We start from the raw sequence: 18,933 nt of genomic DNA on the forward strand, positions 1-18,933 counted from the left end.
TATCACCAAGTCAAAACTCATGACTCAGGCTTTCGCTAATGAACACTCACACAGTTACAAAGCAAATCAACCCCACATCTTTTTCCAAAACACACAATGGGGCTATAAAGAGTCATTTTCATATTTTTTTTGCTTAGTTCTTACAGCAGCAAATTTTATTTATCCATAAACATATTAGCACATGACTATCGTGGTCTGATTATAAACATAGCCAGCGAGCGCTTAAAATCAAGCAAAATGGCAAAGAAGTCACATTGAGGTTCCTCCTCTTTTCATATGAAGAAAGAACACACTTCTAAACACTGTACAAACAGAGAACCATTACCTTCTTTTCTCCTCAATTTCACCACCTTTTACTCGTGAGCAGTTTTCCCAAATAGCATGATTTTTTTCACTGAACTAGTTAAGACCTTAAGTGATCATGATGATACATTGCAACACATCTGATGTTTCAGCATAATGAAGGTAAACTTAATTTTGTGCTCTGGTAGTGAACATCAGTTTAAAAACTACTCACCTCTGTTATATGAGGATTAGGATTGAATCCACACAGGCTGCAGACTACAGTATGACACTGTGTGCACGTGTTGTAATTGGCCTTTTCTGGAGCGTGCAGCAGCAGTTCAGTTGTTGTGCAAAGAGGACAGAAGGTTTTCTTTGGGGCGGACTCAGCGGGTTGGGTTGCACCGGCTTGCTTTTGCTGCGAGGGTTTTTCAGGCCCTGGTTGCTGGCCTGGTGGTTTTGTAAGTCCTGGTTGTTGTGCCGGGGGCTTTGTGGCCCCTGCAGTCTGAGAAGATGGTTTGGTAGGCCCTGCCTGTGGTGGCACTTGTTTTGCAAGCCCTGTTTGCTGCGAAGGTGGCTTCCCAGGTCCAGGCTGCGGCGGTTGTTTTGCAGGTCCTGTTTGCTGAGCAGATGGCTTTTCAGGTCCAGGTTGCTGAGAAGGCTGTTTTGGAGGCCCTGCTTGCTGGGAAGATGGCTTCACAGGACCTCCTTGCCGTGCCAGCTGTTGAGATGGTTGTTTTACAGGTCCCGGCTGCTGCAATGACAGTTTTGTGGGAGGTGGTGCTTGGGATGACATTCTAGCATTGTCTGGTTGCTGTGGTGATGGTTTTGTCGGGCCTGATGAAGGTTTTGCAGAAGTCTGTGGTTGAACAGGCTTTGTGGGTTCTGACTGTGGGGGCTGAGATTTTTGCGGTCCTCGCGGCTGGGGTGGTTGTTTCGCTTGTTCTAGCTTAGAGTCTGCTGGGTGACCAGGGCCCGGTTTCTGAACTTGCTTTGGTTCCCCAGGCAGCTGCTGCTGAGGCACTGCTTTGGAAGACTCAGATTGCTGGGGGCTAGGTCTGACAGGTCCTTGTTGTTGAACAGCTGGCTTTGGAGACGGTTGTTGAGCTGGATGTTTTGCAAGGCCCCTCTGCTCCTCAAGTTTACCTTGCTCTTTTTGGGTAACTTTTTGTTTCCTACTGGCTTCTTCATGGGCTGCATCTGAATCTGATATCAAATCAAAAGGATTGAATTTGTTCACAACTGAAGTGACTGCACTCAATGGATTGGCTTCTGAGAGAAAACTGGGCATCATACTTGGCTTCTGATCTTCTTTAAAATCAGTCCTGGACTTCGATTCCCTTAGACTAATAGAAGAAGGGCTCCGACCAGGTGCCCGTTGTTCTGTCTTCAGCACATCTACTGTTCTGCTTTTACTTAAACTTGGTGGTCCCGGATCTGGAGGCTTACCTGGTTGCCTGGGATGGTGGCTTGTATCAAGTTCAGGATGTCTGCAGACAGAAAATGTAACAAAATTAAAACAATGCAGAGTACTAGAAAAATAAGATAAAATAAGATGTATCTGTGACCCTGGAAGTGCTCTGGTAACACTGTTAAGTTTCTCAGGTGTTTGCAAGACCAATGCTTATAACATAAGGTGCATGTAAAAAGTATTTAAATAAGAATTATTCTTCTATAAAGACTTATACAAGTATCCAGTCATAGACTGATTTATTATTTAGAAAATAATCTGACAACAATGTTTAACCAGATAATTTTCTCTTCAGAAATCTGAAGAACTCAAAGCTACAACTTACTATTTTACCTAAATCCAAATGACTAACTCTCCACTCTATCCCTTGGGATACAAACATAGGGAGACAGAGAATACTAAAAGAAACAGAGGTGTCAGCAAATTAGCAGATCAAAGCATAGCCATACAAGAAAAACATTGCACAATACAAAATCTTTATGTACTTGTGTTTTGGCTACTTGTACAAAATTTGGATATATTTACAATTCAATACGCAGCAGGGATTTAAACTCCTAAGATCCAAGTACGTGAAGGAGTATATGCTTCTTTTTAAAGTATTTATTTTGCCACCCATCCACTCACAAATCAGAAGAATTTTCAATCAGGTAAAACAGATGCCAGTTCACAGAATTAGTCCTGAAGCTTTTATTTTCTTTTTAAATAGAACTACTATAGAGCTTCCTCTCAGCATCATCCCAACAATTCACATTGCCCCACAATAAAAAGACAATCTCTCATTATGCAGGGATTTTTCCCAATTCTCTAACAATAATATTTTGCTGTGTTTTCATATAGGAGAAAATAAAACTAAGAATGTAGGAACCAAAATCAAGATCATGTCTTCCTATGTGGCATAGTATTCTACTTGTTGCTATACTCGGCTGCAGCTGGAAGAAATAATATTGTATTCAATGCTATTGCTAAAGGATGTAGTAAAATATTCTATTCAGTGCTATCACTGTGCTTTTGCTGGAAGATACGGTGTTCTCTTCAGCGCCATAACAGTGTTGCAAATACAAAATTTTCAGTTTTCACTTTGAGAGATCCAGTTAACTGTGATCTTGTTTTTCCAGACACGACATTTCTTCTTGGGCATTCATGAGCAAAATAAACAATCATTCATTACATTTAACTGTATTCCTTAACTAAAAAATAAATAAATAAAAAATTGCACAATTCTGTTTAAGAGTTTTATCAGAAGTCTGCAGAATTACATATAGTAGACACATTGAAAAATATATTTTACACTGTTAATGTTACCATGGGTTTAGTATTATTTCTGATTATTATTTAGAGTTTTCATTACATACCTAGCAATGGCAATATAAAAGGACAAAGCTAAGGGGTAGCCATTTCTGTGCTCGTAATTCTCACAACACGGGATTTTCTCACAATCTTGTATCTGATTTTTTTTGTAAATTAAAAATTTCCACATGAAATGCTTGTTAAGGATGAACTATTTCCAGCCTTCCATAACTCCATTTACCCCTCCCCATTTTTGTAAAATTATTGGCCGTAATACTGGGAAGTTTACAACCTTAATGTGCAACCCACTGAAATGAGGAGGTGTGTTTCACTGGCGTCAGTGAACATTGATTAACTCATTATTCATAAAGAGGATAATTCAGAAAAGCCCAATGATAATCTAATTCTTTCAAATACTTGGCATTTTTGCTTGTTAAAAGAACAATTTTATACTCTCATTAGCAACTAGGTAGGTCCACCTGCAGTTCTGTTTCTTGTTATTTAGACAAGCATTCTAGGTTTACCTGAAGAGGTACTGCTTACTAAGTGAAACCATTTCAACTAGTCTATTAGGGGCAGTCTGGTACACTTCCAGCATTCATGTTTGCAAATGTCCAAGATGTTGGAAGGCTTCATTCAACAATGCTAAGAGTGACAAGGGAAAAAAAGAAAAGGATCAATGCCACTATTAAAACTCAGGTCAGAAAACTGAGTACCATGCCCAAACCTTATAGCGCGAAGGTGGAAGAAAAAAAAAAACAAACCTAAAAGTGTTCTCAGAAATTGAACTTGGACATTAACAAGAATAAGTAACAGTGGATCCCTTATTGTAACAGAGTTCTCCTCCTGCTTTGATTTTTTTTTCATTTTTATCAAAATAATGTGCTCCATAAATTTTCACCTGATCAGATGTCAGGACCTGAAATGAGATTAAAACCTATGAATCTAGGAAATAAACCCAGGTGATTCTGCAAGGCTGCTGGTGTATTCTGAAGATCAGACTTGTCTTGCCTTTATACATAACAATGTTTCTAAGCAATGGAGACAGAGCGTGGTTAACTAGTGGAAGAAAAAGCCTTGAAAAGACAAGCTTTTTGAGAAACGTTACCTCCATCAAAAGCCAGGACTTGCTCCATTTAGTTTTAGGTAGCTGGAAATTGAAGCCTTCTTTTCTAGAACTATTTTACAACCAGCTACAGACTGACATCGAACAATTTCAATTAATCTGGAGAATCAGAAATCCTCAAAAAAAGTCTTGTCTTGATTTGACAAGAATTTTCGTATTTTTAAACCTTCTGAATCATGAAAAACCAACCACTGTTTTAAAGTCTTCAATCCAGACTCAACAAGCAAAATCATTTAGTCTGCCCTCACCTTATTCTTTTCTTTGTGCTGCTATGTTCCTCCTCACTTTGGCCTTGATTCACAGAGCTCATCTTTATTCATTTACATGAATACTACAGCCAAATCAAAGCTTATTTTGGAGTCAAGAGAAGATTTAACAAAAAGACTATTGGTCTAGTTCTTGAATGCCATGAACTATAAAAACCTATTTAAAGAGGCATGTCTTTTTCCCATTCATCAGTATAAATAGTTTTAAAGAGAAGTGCAATGACTACACAACTCCAAGACAGTTAGATCTTTTCATATCTACAGACAAGATACATATAAACTTATGCATACCCCTAGTGGCTAACTTTTTTTTTTTTTTTAAGTCCATAGAGTGATGGCATTAACGAAAATACATATTTCTTCTGGAAAATACACCATAAACATACTTTAGAAGTGCGACACTCGGTAAGACTTCTTAGCATTTCCTCTCAAAATGCAGCAAATGTCTATTGTGAACAACTGAATGAACTGGAAAAAAAAAAAAAAAACAAACAAAAAAAACCCCACCAGCTGCATTAGATGGTTCATATATTCAGTTTGGTCATCTAATCCTTTCAGATGATGTGGAACAATTCCTCAGCAAGTGGACACTGACACAGCTACAGAGGCATTCAATGAAGCTAGAACAACTGGAACTTGCTTACAAATCGACTGTGTATGTTTCAGCTAAACTTCCTAACCATGAGTTTTCTGAAGACAGGTAATTGAAATAGGATAGAATGATTTCCATAGGTGCTAAGCATCCCAAACTCTGACTGGAACCTAGAGAATAAAACATTCAAAGAAAAAAAAAAAAGTTAAAAAGGTACATTTGATTTAGGCAGTTCACTTTTGCTGCTCTAGATCTAAATGCTTACATTAAAATCCATAATAAATATTAATCACATTTATTTAGCTATTGCATTTTTGAAGACTTAAAAGCTTGAAGTCTATAGAAGTCCTAGAAGCCACAGCATGTATTTTATGGTGGTAAAGGTGCAACTATGTTTCCTGATACATACATTACTTACTATTAAAAAGTCTGTAGTTGCAAAAATTGTTACTTTGGGGTATCATCAATCATGAGGAATTTGTACACTTCAAGACTCGGGTTACTTTGGGAGGGGAATGAAAGCATTTAGAATAGCAAATAATTATTAGTCTCTCAGGTAAGACTAGATAACGGCTAATGTTATAATGGAAATCACTGAGGAAAAATCCATTTCACAACATGAAAAAAACTGACAATGCAATAGGGACACTGTCATAATGTAAGGCTATATAAACTGGAAGCCAGAATTCCTCTTTTGATCACTATTTCAGTCACTTAACATTTGCACTGGCATAACCATGCTAGAAAAAAAAGCTGTTGAGAACAACAGTTGCAGAGCATCAGTTAAGAGGTATTTTCCCCATCTGACTTCTTTGGCCACACTGACTAGAAAAAAGCTTGAAGCTAAGGAATCTGAGCCTCAGCAGGCTAGTTCTTAAGTTGAAGTCCAGAAAAGGCTGATCCTTAGTCCTTAGGAGAGTCTTACTCCAAGGGTTTGGATCAGGTTCTTAATAATTATTCCCATTATTCTTGGTAGATCTCAATAGCAAAGAGAGGTGTGCAAGAGGAGCAAGTAAAGCCGCAAAACAAGAGCAGAGACAAGTAGTAACCTCATTACAGTGTGACAGGCACAAAGATGCTACGATGGGAACTGCTACAACGCCACAAGAGAAGCTAGTTGATAGATTATTGCACTGAATGTTAAAATGTCAGCTTTGACTAAAAGTTAAAAGGCTGTAATTCACAAATATGGAGTGCCTTTACTTTAAATAGAGAATGAAAGTATGGTACGCTAACAAGATCAAAGTAGTTTCTGATATCATAAATATGTTTGTAGGAAAGCAGCCATTTATAAATGCAGAAATATTCACATTGCAATGAGTTTAGCCTATTCTAAAATCTTCCAAGGACATTTATCTTACTTTTTACTGGAACATTAGCATGAAACAATAAACTTTTAAAGTCTTCGTGTCTTTGCTACATAGACTGTTATACAAAAGGGCATTTTGAGCTTAGTTTCACAGAACTAACGAATATGATTTTTTTTTCCCCATTAACATCTATAGAAGCTGGGTAGAGCCTTGAACTGAATGGAAAATTCTATTTCACATACAGTATCAATACCTGTTAAATAATTTTGCAAGACATAAAATAGGAAGATTTGATTTCCAGTTTTAAAAAATGGAGACCATGATCTCAGGTATAATCCCAATGACTTCAGTAGTTTGCCCAAGGATGAATCTGGTCCCACCCTCCTTGCTTCTCTTATTCTAGCATTCACTTATATAAACCTGCTATTATATAAACTCAAGATGCATTTATCTAGGGTGAGGCCAATACACAAGAACCGTGTTGAACAGTCGGTCGAGGAGACTCCTTTCAGCATCCTCCTTCAAGACAAACAACACACCCAGCCCCGGAGACGGAGAGCAACAGAGACGCCGGCCCTGGATGACGGGCCGGGGAAGCCGGCCAGTTCAGGACCGCGGACAGGGGCACGGGCGGCGAACGGCGGCCACCGAGCGGGGAAGGCCGGCACCGGCACCGGCGCCGCGCAGAGAACCGGCCCCCGGACCGGGACGGGGGTACGGGCTTGTTGCACGTCGGGCAGTGAATGTACTAAGGGGCAGGGAAAGGAAGCGGAAGGGAATTACCCTAGTCTTCGCAGAGGCACAACGAGGTAAAGCCATCGCTATCCAGAATACTGAATCCCGTGACAATCAATTTAATCTATTATTTCGCGTCTCTTTCCCCTTTCAACAAAAAAGGAGAAAAAATCTAGAAGAAAAATAAAGGGGGGAAAATGGACTGAAATAGACCTCCTCAATCCATGACTATTTAATGAAGCCAAATGGTAGTTGTAGAGGTTCAGAATTAGCAGAGTAATGGTTAGCAAATACATTATGCCCAAAAGCTTTGAAAGACTCAATCTCTTTCTCCAGAAAGAGAAGCTTACAGAAGCCATCAGCCCTGGGGAGAGCTTCCCTGGCTACTATCTGAGCGGTGGGGCATTCCAGCCCCGTAAAGCACACACACACACACACACAGAGAAAACCGAAACGTTGTCTGCAAATCTCTCCCCTCCCTAGACACAGAAACTACCCGTGCTCCGGATCGGTGCGAAGGGAGGGAAGGGGAGAGGGCGCAGCCCACTGGAACCGAGGACTGTCGTTATAATTAGAAACCACCGGAGTGGGAAAAGCTGGAGAGTGCAGGCTCCATCCCAGTGTCCGCACTCGTGCAGCCACCCCCTTCCCTCCCTCAGCCAGCAAAATGTAACGCCTGCTCCCGATGCAGGGAGCCCGGATCGTATTGCGACTCGCCCCCCGCCCCACCGCGAGGAGACGGAGAAGGGGGGAAGGGAGGAGCGGGAGAAGGGAGATTTCCGTGCATGCCTTTGCATGGGAGGCGGCTCCGCGCCGGCGAGGTTCCCTCTGGGCAGCCCCTGCGCCCTTGACATGACAGCGGCGATCTGCCTCCTCTCCTCCTCGCTCAGCTGGCTCAGGTCCGCCTCCACCCCGGCCGGGACCAGGCGCTGCAAGGGGGCCGCGGGGCCGCCGCCATCCCCGGCTGCCGCCGCCCCTTCGGGGAAGGCGCCCAGCCCTTCGCCTCCTTCCAGGCTCGCCTCGTTGCCCATGGCCGCCGCCGCCGCGGCTCGCCGCTCGCCGCCTCTCCCCTCGGGCGCAGACCGGGCGGGGCGGGGGGCGGCTCGCCGGCGCGCAGCCCCGCTCCCCAGCGGGCGGAGCGGCGGGCGCTCACGGCTCCGCGGCCGCCACCACGGCCCCGCGCGGCGGCGGCGGCAGCGTCGGGGCCGGGCTCGCCGCCTGCCGCCGCGGCTGCCGGGGAAGTGCGGCGCCGCCAACCGCCCGCCGCGCCGGGCTCCGCCGCCCCGCGCAGCGCATGCGCCGGGCGGGCGGCTCCCCACCGCGCGCACCGCCGCCCCGCGCCCCGCCCCGCGCCCCGGCCTTTAAAGGCACCGCGCACGCCCCCAGCCCCCCCGCCGCCGCCGCCGCCGCGGTCGGTGCCGCCCGGACCGCTCCACGCACCCGCTGCCGGCGCGCCTTGAGAGAGCGGACGGGTCGTGGCCGCGGCGGGCTCTCGGCCAGCCCTCCTGGTGGGCGGCGGGGAGCCGGCGCCCAGCCCCGGGGGTGCTGCCTCCCGTTCTCCTCCTTCCCTGTGCCAATAAGGATATGCTCGCAAGCGGCCAAAGCTTGGCGGAGCCTAGCTCGCCCAAAGCACGCAGTAAGGGAGGCTGGAAGGCACATCTGGAGGACACCCATCCAAGCAACCCCCTCAGAGCAGAGCCAACGAGGTCAGGTTGCTCAGGGCTGTGTGCAGCTCGGGTTTGAATGTCTCTATGGATGGAAATTTCACAGCCTCTCTGGGCACCTACCCCAGTATTTGACCACCCTCGTGATGACTGGCACCAGTATGTCAATGTTGTTCCAGGACTGGTGAGCCCCAAACCGGACACAGTACTCCTAATGCAGCCTCACAACTGCTGAATATATTGAGAAGAATCACCTCCTTTAACCTGCTGGCCGCACTTGAGGTAGCGCAGCCCAGCCTGCCGTTGGCATTCTTCATCACGATGGCACACTGCTGAAACCCGTTCACCTTCTCATCCACCAGGACTTTTTCTGCAAAGCTGCTTTTAGGCCAGCCTGTCCTGGTGCATGGAGTTATTCCTTCCCAGATACAGGACTCTGCACTTGCCTCTGTTCAACTTCGTGAGGTTCCTGCCAGCCCATCCTCCTGCCTGTCAGGGGCCCTGCAAGCAGCAGCCTTGCCTTTCAGTGTATCTACCGTCCTCCAAGCTGGCATCATTCACCGACCTGCTGAGGGTGTATTCCATGCCTTTGCCCACATCATTAACAGAGACATTGAATATTATTAGTCAGAAAGGTACAACTAGTAACATGCCACCAGTTGGACTTGAAACAACTAACCACAACCCATTTAAGCCTGACACTTCAGTCTATTTTTCACGCACTGTACAAGTCTCACTAATTTGGCTATAAGGGTATTATAGGTGATTGATTGTGCTGAAAGCCTGATGGAGTGTGATTTGCCTGGGGTAAACACATGCTGTCTGTTTCCTGTGACCTTCCTGTGCTTCATCTACTTGGACACGGCTTCCAGGAGGATTTGGTCTGTAACCTTCCCAGGAAGGGTACTAGCCACATTAGCCTAACTGCCTTGTAGTTCTTTTGTGGATCCCCTTTCTTGAAGACAGGTGCAGTGCTTGCCTTTTTCTGGTCATTAGGGAACTTTCCCAAGGACCTTTTGAAGATGATAGCGTGACTTTGCAATAGCATCAGCCAGCTCCCTCAGCACCCTTTGATCCACCCCATCTAGTCCCATGAACTTCTGCATATCCAACTGGTTTAAGTGCTCTCTGTCTTACTCTACTACAGGTTATGCTTCACTCCCGCTCGCTCTGATACTCAGCTCAGGGACCTGGGAGACTAGAGGACAAACCTTACCCATAAAAGCTATGGCAAAGAGCCGCTAAGTACTTCGGCTTTTCTATGATGTCCTTTGCCACTGGTTTTCCTGCCTCATTGATCGGGTGCCAAATTTTTCCCAAATCCTTCGTAGAGATCTTACTAAATTGTAGCTGTATTTTGAATATTCCAATGTGTCTGTTAAACAGCTAGATCTTCACAAATATCAGTTGTTTTAGCTACAGGGATGTGAGAGCATTTGGTGCTTTTGCTTGTCTCCTTCTGTAGCACCATTACTATTTTTCTCCAGACACTGCTGTATGCAGATCAGCCCCACATAAGGATGCCATCCAAATATTTGTAGTACTCTTGTACTGTAACAATGAGAGATTATTTTTTCCAGTACTGGTTCACAATAAATGATGAAACTAGTAGCAGTTGGGGGCTTCCTACTTTTCTCTCAAGTGTAAGTTACACATCAAAAGAACAGCTCAGCAGAGAACATGATAAAGCACAGAGGGAAAATCCTCTAAATGGAGTAGCATGACGTGAGTGTAAGTAAGTGGGTGCCTATTCACACAGTGTTCTAGGTAAAGAGATCAGAGAGGCCTGTGGAAGAGGTGACACACAACACAGTCACACCTGAACGAAGGTGGATTCATTTGGCATGTGAAGGAAATATACAAATTTCAGTTAAAGGTTTTAGAGGGAGGCAAATACGCATCCCTATTCATTTAGCACAAGTGAACATCATGTACTTAGGTATGAATAGATGTGCAAAGTGCTGCTGCATGGAAGAAGACAAATGCACAATAAAGATGGTGAAAGAGGGAGTTAATCAGTGAAAGTATTTGGTTCTCTGATACATACTAATGTAAGCATTCCTATGCACTTAAATATACACATATACTTAAATATTCTGTGGAGGGTGGTATTCCTGTCCTTTAGCTGGGTAGTCTGGAAGTTTATAAAGTCCCCACATGCAATTTTTCTAAATAAACAAACCCCCTATGTTTCTTTATTCAAAGCCAAATAAGTAACTAGAGCTTTTGACTCAGACCTAGAAGTCATCTTATGTTTAAAAACAGATGGCATATGTCAGATACAGATGCAGACAAAACAAGTGAGATCAAAACACATTAAATTCACTCAATAAAACAATTAAAACTGGGGAAATAACAGTTCTGCTAGTGCTTACTGATCAAAACTATATACACTGTTCCTATTTCACTGTTAACATGTCCTGAGATAGAAGACAGGAGGAAAGAGACATAACACCTAAGGAAGTAAGCTGAGCCCAAATGGAGGTGCAGGATGAGAAATGACCTTTGGTGGGAAGTTCACCATTGGCTTCATTGGAGCCAAGGATGTCACCTTAAAATGATTACGATTTCAAATATGTTGGGGATTTTTGTGGAAACTAGCTCTTTTCACAGTTCTGACATTTACCTTTTCTTATGAAACAGCATGAAATCAATAGTTATCTGTCCCAGAAGTCCCACTGCAGGCCTGTTTTCCCTACATCCCATCATTTCCACATCTTTCTCCCTATATACTTCACAGTCTGTCCAAAAGTGACACCAACTCTCTCATTTTGGTGTTACTGATGAAACTAATGAGGCATAACATTCTGTTGTAGCAAGGAAAGAAGAGTTATCAGATGAATCGGCCTTTTTCTCAAAAGTCATAATGTCTAACTTGAAAGAAACAGCTTCGTGGTGTCAGGCTAAATACCCTTATTAAAAAAAAATTATTTTCTTAATCACTAGCACTGAAAAATATGATTAAAGGCCTTCAGAGATAAAACAGTCTTTTCAAAAGGGCATGCAAATTAGAATTCTGTGTGTAAATTTAGAGGCAGAGATATAGAAGCAAGTTGCCTTCCCTTAGATAATAGGTAATATAAAAAGGATAATCATGAACAGAGGCAAATCCAACTACCCTTTGAGGGCTCACTTACAGTTTTTGTAGAATTTTCATTATATCTGTTTGAATCCAAAATAGATCAGCACAATCCACAAACATTTATGTATTTTACAACATTAAGTCCATGTATAGTATTATTATCCCTGCAAAACAAAGGCACGGTATATTTGAAGTGATGTAACTTCATTCAGGCTAAGGACTGCCCTATATCAGTAACGCAGTACTTTTTCATCTCGGCCTGACCAGTTTGGTATGCAAACTAGATGCATCAGATCTCCAAAGGAGCCAGTCCAAGTCAGAGCTGAGTAGGTAGAAGCAGCACAAGGACGCTAGTTCATCTTTTGCCAGTGCTGAATCTGATCTGGAGCAAGTGAATCTCAGTTAAGTGTGTATCTTCAGCTCTAAAATCAGTGCTTGAAGTTAATTTACTGATTAACAACACTGAAGACTTCCAATCTTCTCGTCAGTAGGCTACTCACTTGGTATAGATGTACTCTTTACGTTTTAAAGGGGAGAAAAAGCCCTTTAGTGCATAGAATTTGGAGAAGTAACACTAAGATCATCAGAAGAAAGGAATAAGAGGTCAGTAACACCTTGGCATGAGCTGGCAAAATGGGAGGCGAAGGAAAACTCTTGTATCTTAATAATATGCCTGGCATTATGCCCAGATAAAAGTGAAGGAGGAAGAAGGTGTGTTAATCATTAACGATTAACAGAGGCTGTACTGATCAGTACCACAAAGGAAGGTAAAGTTAAAGAGGAGCTAGAATTTGCATAAACATATTTATAACACTTTACACATTAATGATTTCATATTCTAATTTGTACAAATGCCTACCTAAATGTTACAGTGCCCCTATCACGTTTACCTCCCCCATTTCAGAGATACAGAGACTGTGGAGGGTACTTTGAGTTCAAAAGACATGACTAAAATGCATCCAACAGTTCAGTCCATCTGCTACACAGAATGAGCAGTGCCTCTTAATGATAGCTCTTTCCAGACAGTTAAAACAATACATTAGATAAATATATTTAAATATATAAAAATAAAGGAAAATACAGAATACCGTAGTGCAGTCAGTTGCACAACTATGCTTGCTACCCTCTCCTACTCACCGTCTCAGAATACAAGTGAGCACACTGCACCAGAGATTAAACGGGGGAAACACACCAAAATCATGTTGAATCAATATACTGAATGGAATTCATGCAATACAAAAAACCTGATTAAGTTTTTAAAGCCTGAAATAAAAGAGTATGAATCTGTTTTCTGGAAAAATGTTGTGCAACACCTAGGAAGTAATAATGTCAAATATGACATAAGTTATGTCTGTATAAGCACATAAGCCAAAAGCACATGATGTTTGTATCTGCACTTGTATGTGCCACTGGTGCACTAGTGTACTAGGCAGCTCACTGGTGCAGGTTATATGAAATACCTATTAAGGAGTGGAAACAAATGCATACACAGTCTGCACTAAATGGTGGTATGCTCTAAAACAAGAACACAAGAGAGTAAGACTTCTTCTCTCACAAGTACTAATTCTCTATCAAAACTACTCTTATCTACATAGCAAACAAAGTTTGGCTAAGGACTGCACAGCAAATGTTCTTCAAGATCATAATGAATCTCCAGTCTCACCTGACTTAATAGTCACCAAAACAACCAGTAAAGGATGATAACAAGGTACCTTGCAAAGCATTGTGTATTGCTCCTCTATTCAAATACATATTACTCTTCTCTCTCTACACAGAATTTTCTATTCCATCACTTTGTACATGCAGGTTGAGAAACCATCGTAGTAGTGAGTTACCCTCTTCCAAAGATCCTGCAAAAACCACCTACTTAAGGAAAAAAAAAAAAGACTGAATATAGCATAAAAACTCCCAGGTAAGAGAAAACACCCTGGGCAGAATTATTTGCAGTATTCCAGAGTTCCTGAATGTCTGGTTTTTGGGATACCATGCACTCTGATACAATACTATTAATGTTACAGTATCCTATTTATTATTAAACAAATCACTTTTGAACAGCCACTGCAGATATTTTAGCCTCACTATCATCAGTCCAATTGAAACAGGATTAGTACATGCACTTTATCCCACTGAATAGCCAGTGCATAGACACCTGTCTAAGTTATCCTAGCAATCTCACAACCAGATTTGCTTGCTTAAACAAAACAAGAAGGTCTGCCAACTGCCTACAGCACAGCAATGCTGATATGCTCACAATATGGACTCCCACAGTATAGATTAGTCACAATGTTAAAAATCTCATGTTTATTTGCAGTCAGTGCTTCTAATACACAAATAGAGATTTGCATCTTAAACTGAAGAATGGGACAAAAAATCCCTTAATCTCAAAGCCTGTGTCCTAAACCACCTGCAACAACAGCAATATGTAGTTTTGTCCTGTCGTTCTCCAGTTGCTTTCTCTAATTTGAGTTTATCCGCCAGCAGCAGTTAAGTACAACTAATAGTGGTACAGACATCATCACAAAGAGCTCAATTTTTATTTGCTTGTATGGTGAAGCAGTCATAGCTGGGATTATTACAATTCAAGAGCAAAAGTAGTCGATTAGGAAGAACCTAGGGAAAGATTTGAACCATCACTAGCATCAAATTATGATAGATCACATTAGAATAAAGTAACTGTTCAGTTTATGTTCAGTTTATTCAATTGGGTTTGCATCAGTAAGCATAACAGTGAGATTCTCAGGATCATTCTCTTAGGATTGTTATTGGTAAGATAAGCGTGTTGAAAGTTTTAATTCCCCTAGCAGTTAGCTCTTTCATGCCCAGAACACAGCAGGTATTTAAACTGAAAACTTCATAGCCTAAACAGAGGAAAGTCTCGTTAGTGAAGCACTTATTTAGATTATATGTTCAGGTCCTGCCTGTGTCACAGAGCACAGGCTTTCACTTTAAATACAATCTTTTTGTTTGCTTGTTTGTTTTCCTTCTAAATTAGTTAATCCATGGGGGGGAGAGGGGAGTGGATGTTAAGATTCATTAGGACTATCAAAAATAGTTCTCTTATATTACATGGATCTTACTTAAAATAGGATTCTCGAGATGAAACCTGCTGTCGTGGTTTAACCCCAGCTGGCAGCTAAGCACCACGCAGCCGCTCGCTCACTGCCCCCCACCCCTGGGATGGGGAGAGAATCAGGAAAAAAAACCTCGTGAGTTGAGATAAAGACAGTTTAATAGGACAGAAAGGAATGAAAAACAATGATAATAATAATAATAATATGACAATAGCAATACTAAAAGAATTAAACTATACAAAGCAAGTGGTGCACAATGCAATTGCTCACCACTCGTTGACCGATGCCCAGTTAGTTCCCGAGCCACGATCCCCCCTCCCAGTTAACTCCCCCCAGTTTATATACTGGGCATGATGTCATATGGTATGGAATAGCTCTTTGGCCAGTTTGGGTCAGCTGTCCTGATGGTGTCCCCTCCCAGCTTCTTGTGCCCCTCCAGCCTGCTTGCTGGCTGGGCACGAGAAGCTGAGAAATCCTTGACTTAGTCTAAACACTACTTAGCAACAACTGAAAACATCAGTGTGTTATCAACATTCTTTTCCTACTAAATCCAAAACACAGCACTATACCAGCTACTAGGAAGAAAATTAACTCTGTCCTAGCCGAAACCAGGACACCTGCCTTACTGTAAGTTTCATATATAACTAAATATTGGCCAAGGCCACCATTTCCAAGAATAAGAGATTAAAGTTAAGCACCTGAGTCCTTCTTTAGGAGTTCACATGTAGAATGATAAACAGGGATGCAGAGCACACAGTTCCAGTGGGCACTACCTGTTGCTTTCCATGTATTAAGTGATGCATTGTAGACCGTGTTAAATACACATTAACTAGGTTTTCTGGCATGAGCCACCAACTGGCTGTGTGGTAGAATTAAAGAGAAAAAAAGAAAAAGTTTATCTTTGACCTATAAAGTCCTTCTTAGAATGGGTTCTGGATACTGCTCATTTCACGTAAAATAAACAACAGCCTTTACCCCAGAAAGTATATCTATTCAGGACTAAGAAAGTTTACCCTTCTCTTCAGGTATGTAGTTAGAGGCTTTATACTCTTGACACTAGAAATAGCTCCTAGCTCAGAAAGGAACATACAAAAGCGGAGCTACATCCCAAATGCCTTGATTTTCATTTTAGTCCAAAACCAATCTTAGAACGGGTGGGAAGGAACCTCTGGAGGTCACCTGGTCCAGCCCCTCTCTCAAAACAAGGCCAACGTAGATTAGGTTGCTCAGAGCAGCTTTCAGTCAAATTGAGTAATCAGAAAATGATTTAGTATTTAGATAGAGATTTCAGTCTCTCTGGGCAACCTTACATCTAATCAGAACTTCTTTTGTTGCAACTTGCCTCAATTACCTCTCATCCTTTCACTATGCACCTCAGGGATGAGTAAGGTTCTATTTTCTCTGTCTTCTCCCATTAGGAACTTGAAGATGGCAATAGGAGTCACCCTGAGCCTTCTCTTCATAAGGTTAAACAAAGGTCGCTCTCTCAGCCTCTCCTCATAGGTCAGGTGCTCCAGCCTCCTAACAGTCTAGACAACCCTCCACTGGACTCGTTCCAGTTTGTCAATCTCTTTCTTATGCTGAGGAACCCAAACCTGGCCACAGCACTCCAGATGCAATATAACAAATGCTGAGTAGAAAGGAATAATCAGTTCCCTCAATCTCTTGGCTACAATACAGCCCAATATACTGTTGACCATTTGAAATGCAGGACTTTGCAGAAATCCTTCCTGAATTTCATGAGATTCATGTCGGCCCATTTCTCCAGCCTGACTAGGCCTCCTTGAATGTCAGCCCTGCCATAGAGTACATTGACTTCATCTGCTAGTTTGGTATCATGCACAAACTTGATGAGGGCCCATTCCTTCTCCTCCTCCAGATCACTGATGAACATATTAAACAGGGTAAGTCCCAGGACAGACCCCAGAAGAACTTCACTTGAGCTGACCTCCAGACAGAGTACAAATCATTTCCCAGTATCCTCTGAACCCAGTGATCCAGACAGTTATTCATCAATCTACTGTTCCACCCATCTAAACTGCAAAGTCCCAACATTGATATAAGGATTCATAGGAGACCATGTTGAAAGCCTGGCTAAAATCAAGACTGAAGACCCCTACCACTGTTCTCCCCTCATCCACAGACTTAGTTTTTTTAATTATAAAAGGCAATCAACTTGGCCAAAGCATAATTTACCTTCTGTACATCTATACTGGATATTTCTATTCACCACCTTCTTCTTCATTTGCCCAGAAATGGTTTACAAGAGCATTCACTCCATGATTTTTCCAGGAACCAAGGTGAGGCTGACCTGCCCTTGGTTCACTGTTACCATTTTTGCCCTTTCTGAAGATGGCTGTGGCATTTTCCTTTCCCCAGTCATCAGGGAACTCCCCCAATCTCCACAACCTTTCAAGGACATCTGAGAGTGACCTCGCTATGACATTGGCCAAATGTCTCAGTACTCACAGATGCATCCCTTCTAGTCCTATGGATCTGTATATATTGAAATTACTCAGGAGATCACTGACTTGATCCTCTTCCAGTATTTGGCTTACCTAACACCATCCCTACATACCCAAGCAATGTTTCTAAATTCCTCCTTCATAGCCTGCCCTCACTTCCACTTCTATAAATGTTCTTTTTGCACTGGTCTCCAGTCAGGTCCTTGTTTAACCAAGATGGACTCCTGATATATCTATTCATTTTTGTGCGTACTGGGATGGATCATTCTTTTGTTTGGAGGAGACTATCCTTAAAGATCTGATAAATCTCACGAGCTCCTTTGCCCTTCAATACTGCTTCCCACCAGATTATACTTCCCAGTTCTCTGAATAAGCTGAAGTCTACTTTTTTGAAATTTGGGACCTGTGTTCTACTGCTTGCCTTCTTCACTCCCCTCAGGATCTTGAGCTCTGCAATTTCATGGTCACTACAGCCAAGCCTATCATTGATTATCACATCCCCAAGGAGCTGTTCAGAGGTCATGAGTAGCACTGTCCAGGAGAACGTCACCTCTACTTGTCCCATACAGCATCTGTGTTATGAAGTTATACATGACATCCCCCAGAAACTTCTGAGATTGCCTGTGTCCTGCTGTACCGCCCTTTTGTCAGGTGTCAGGGAGGTTTAAGTCCCCTATGAGAAATAGAGTCTGTAATATACAGACTTGTGTCAATTGTTTAAGAAAGGCTGTCCACTTCTTCACCCAGGTTCCGAGGGTCTGTAACACACTCCCACTACAATGTCACGCTTACTGGCCTCTCCTCTGATCCTGACCTGCAAGCTCTCAACTACACTGTTGCCCGTAACACAGAAGAGCTTCTCACATTCATGCTGCTCCTTTACATAGGCAGCAATCCCCTTTCTCTTCACCTCTACCTGTCTTTTCTTAAAGACTTTCTTTCCATCTATCTCAGCACACCAGGCATGTGAGTGACCCCACTAAATCTCAGACATTCCTGTGATCTCATGAAACATGCATCTACTCCTACCCAAGTGTGTTGGGTTGGTGTGGCAGGGGTTTTGGTAGCGGAGGAGGGGCTACAGGGGTGGCTCCTGTGAGAAGCTGCTAGAAGCTTCCCTGGCTCCAACCCGGACCCACCTCTGGCCAAGGCCGAGCCCATCAGCGACGGTGGTTGCACCTCTGTGATAGCGTATTTAAGAAGGGGAGAAGACTGCTAAAAGGGAATAGGAGCTGCAGTGAAGGATGGAGTGGGATGTGTGAGAAACAACCATGCAGACACTGAGGTCAGTGAAGAAGGAGAGGGAGGAGGTGCGCTGGAGCAGACATTCCCCTGCAGCCTGTGGTGAAGACCATGGTGAGGCAGGCTGTCCCCCTGCAGCCCATGGAGGTTAACGGTGGAGCAGAGATTCCCCTGCAGCCCGTTGAGGACCCCACGCCGGAGCAGGTGGCTGGGCCCAGAGAAGGCCATAACTCTGTGGGAAAGCCCACGCTGGAGCAGTTTGTGGAGGACTGCAGTGCGTGGAAAGGACTCGCGCTGGAGAAGTTCATGGAGGGCTGACCCCCACAGGAGGGACCCCACG

At 43.1% G+C, this 18,933-nt stretch overlaps 1 protein-coding gene across 1 annotated transcript in view; it reads right to left on the reverse strand.

The window, feature by feature from the left end:
* The window catches only part of PCLO (piccolo presynaptic cytomatrix protein), a 378,058-nt gene extending 369,958 nt beyond the window's left edge, over nt 1-8,100 (reverse strand). The window contains 2 exon segments of the mRNA XM_050905865.1: nt 518-1,772; nt 7,859-8,100. Of these exon segments, the coding sequence (XP_050761822.1) occupies nt 518-1,772; nt 7,859-8,100 (1,497 nt within the window).
* Between the last annotated feature and the right edge of the window lie 10,833 nt (nt 8,101-18,933).

This window comes from Gymnogyps californianus, chromosome 1 (assembly GCF_018139145.2).
Source record: "Gymnogyps californianus isolate 813 chromosome 1, ASM1813914v2, whole genome shotgun sequence".
NCBI classification, from domain to species: domain Eukaryota; kingdom Metazoa; phylum Chordata; class Aves; order Accipitriformes; family Cathartidae; genus Gymnogyps; species Gymnogyps californianus.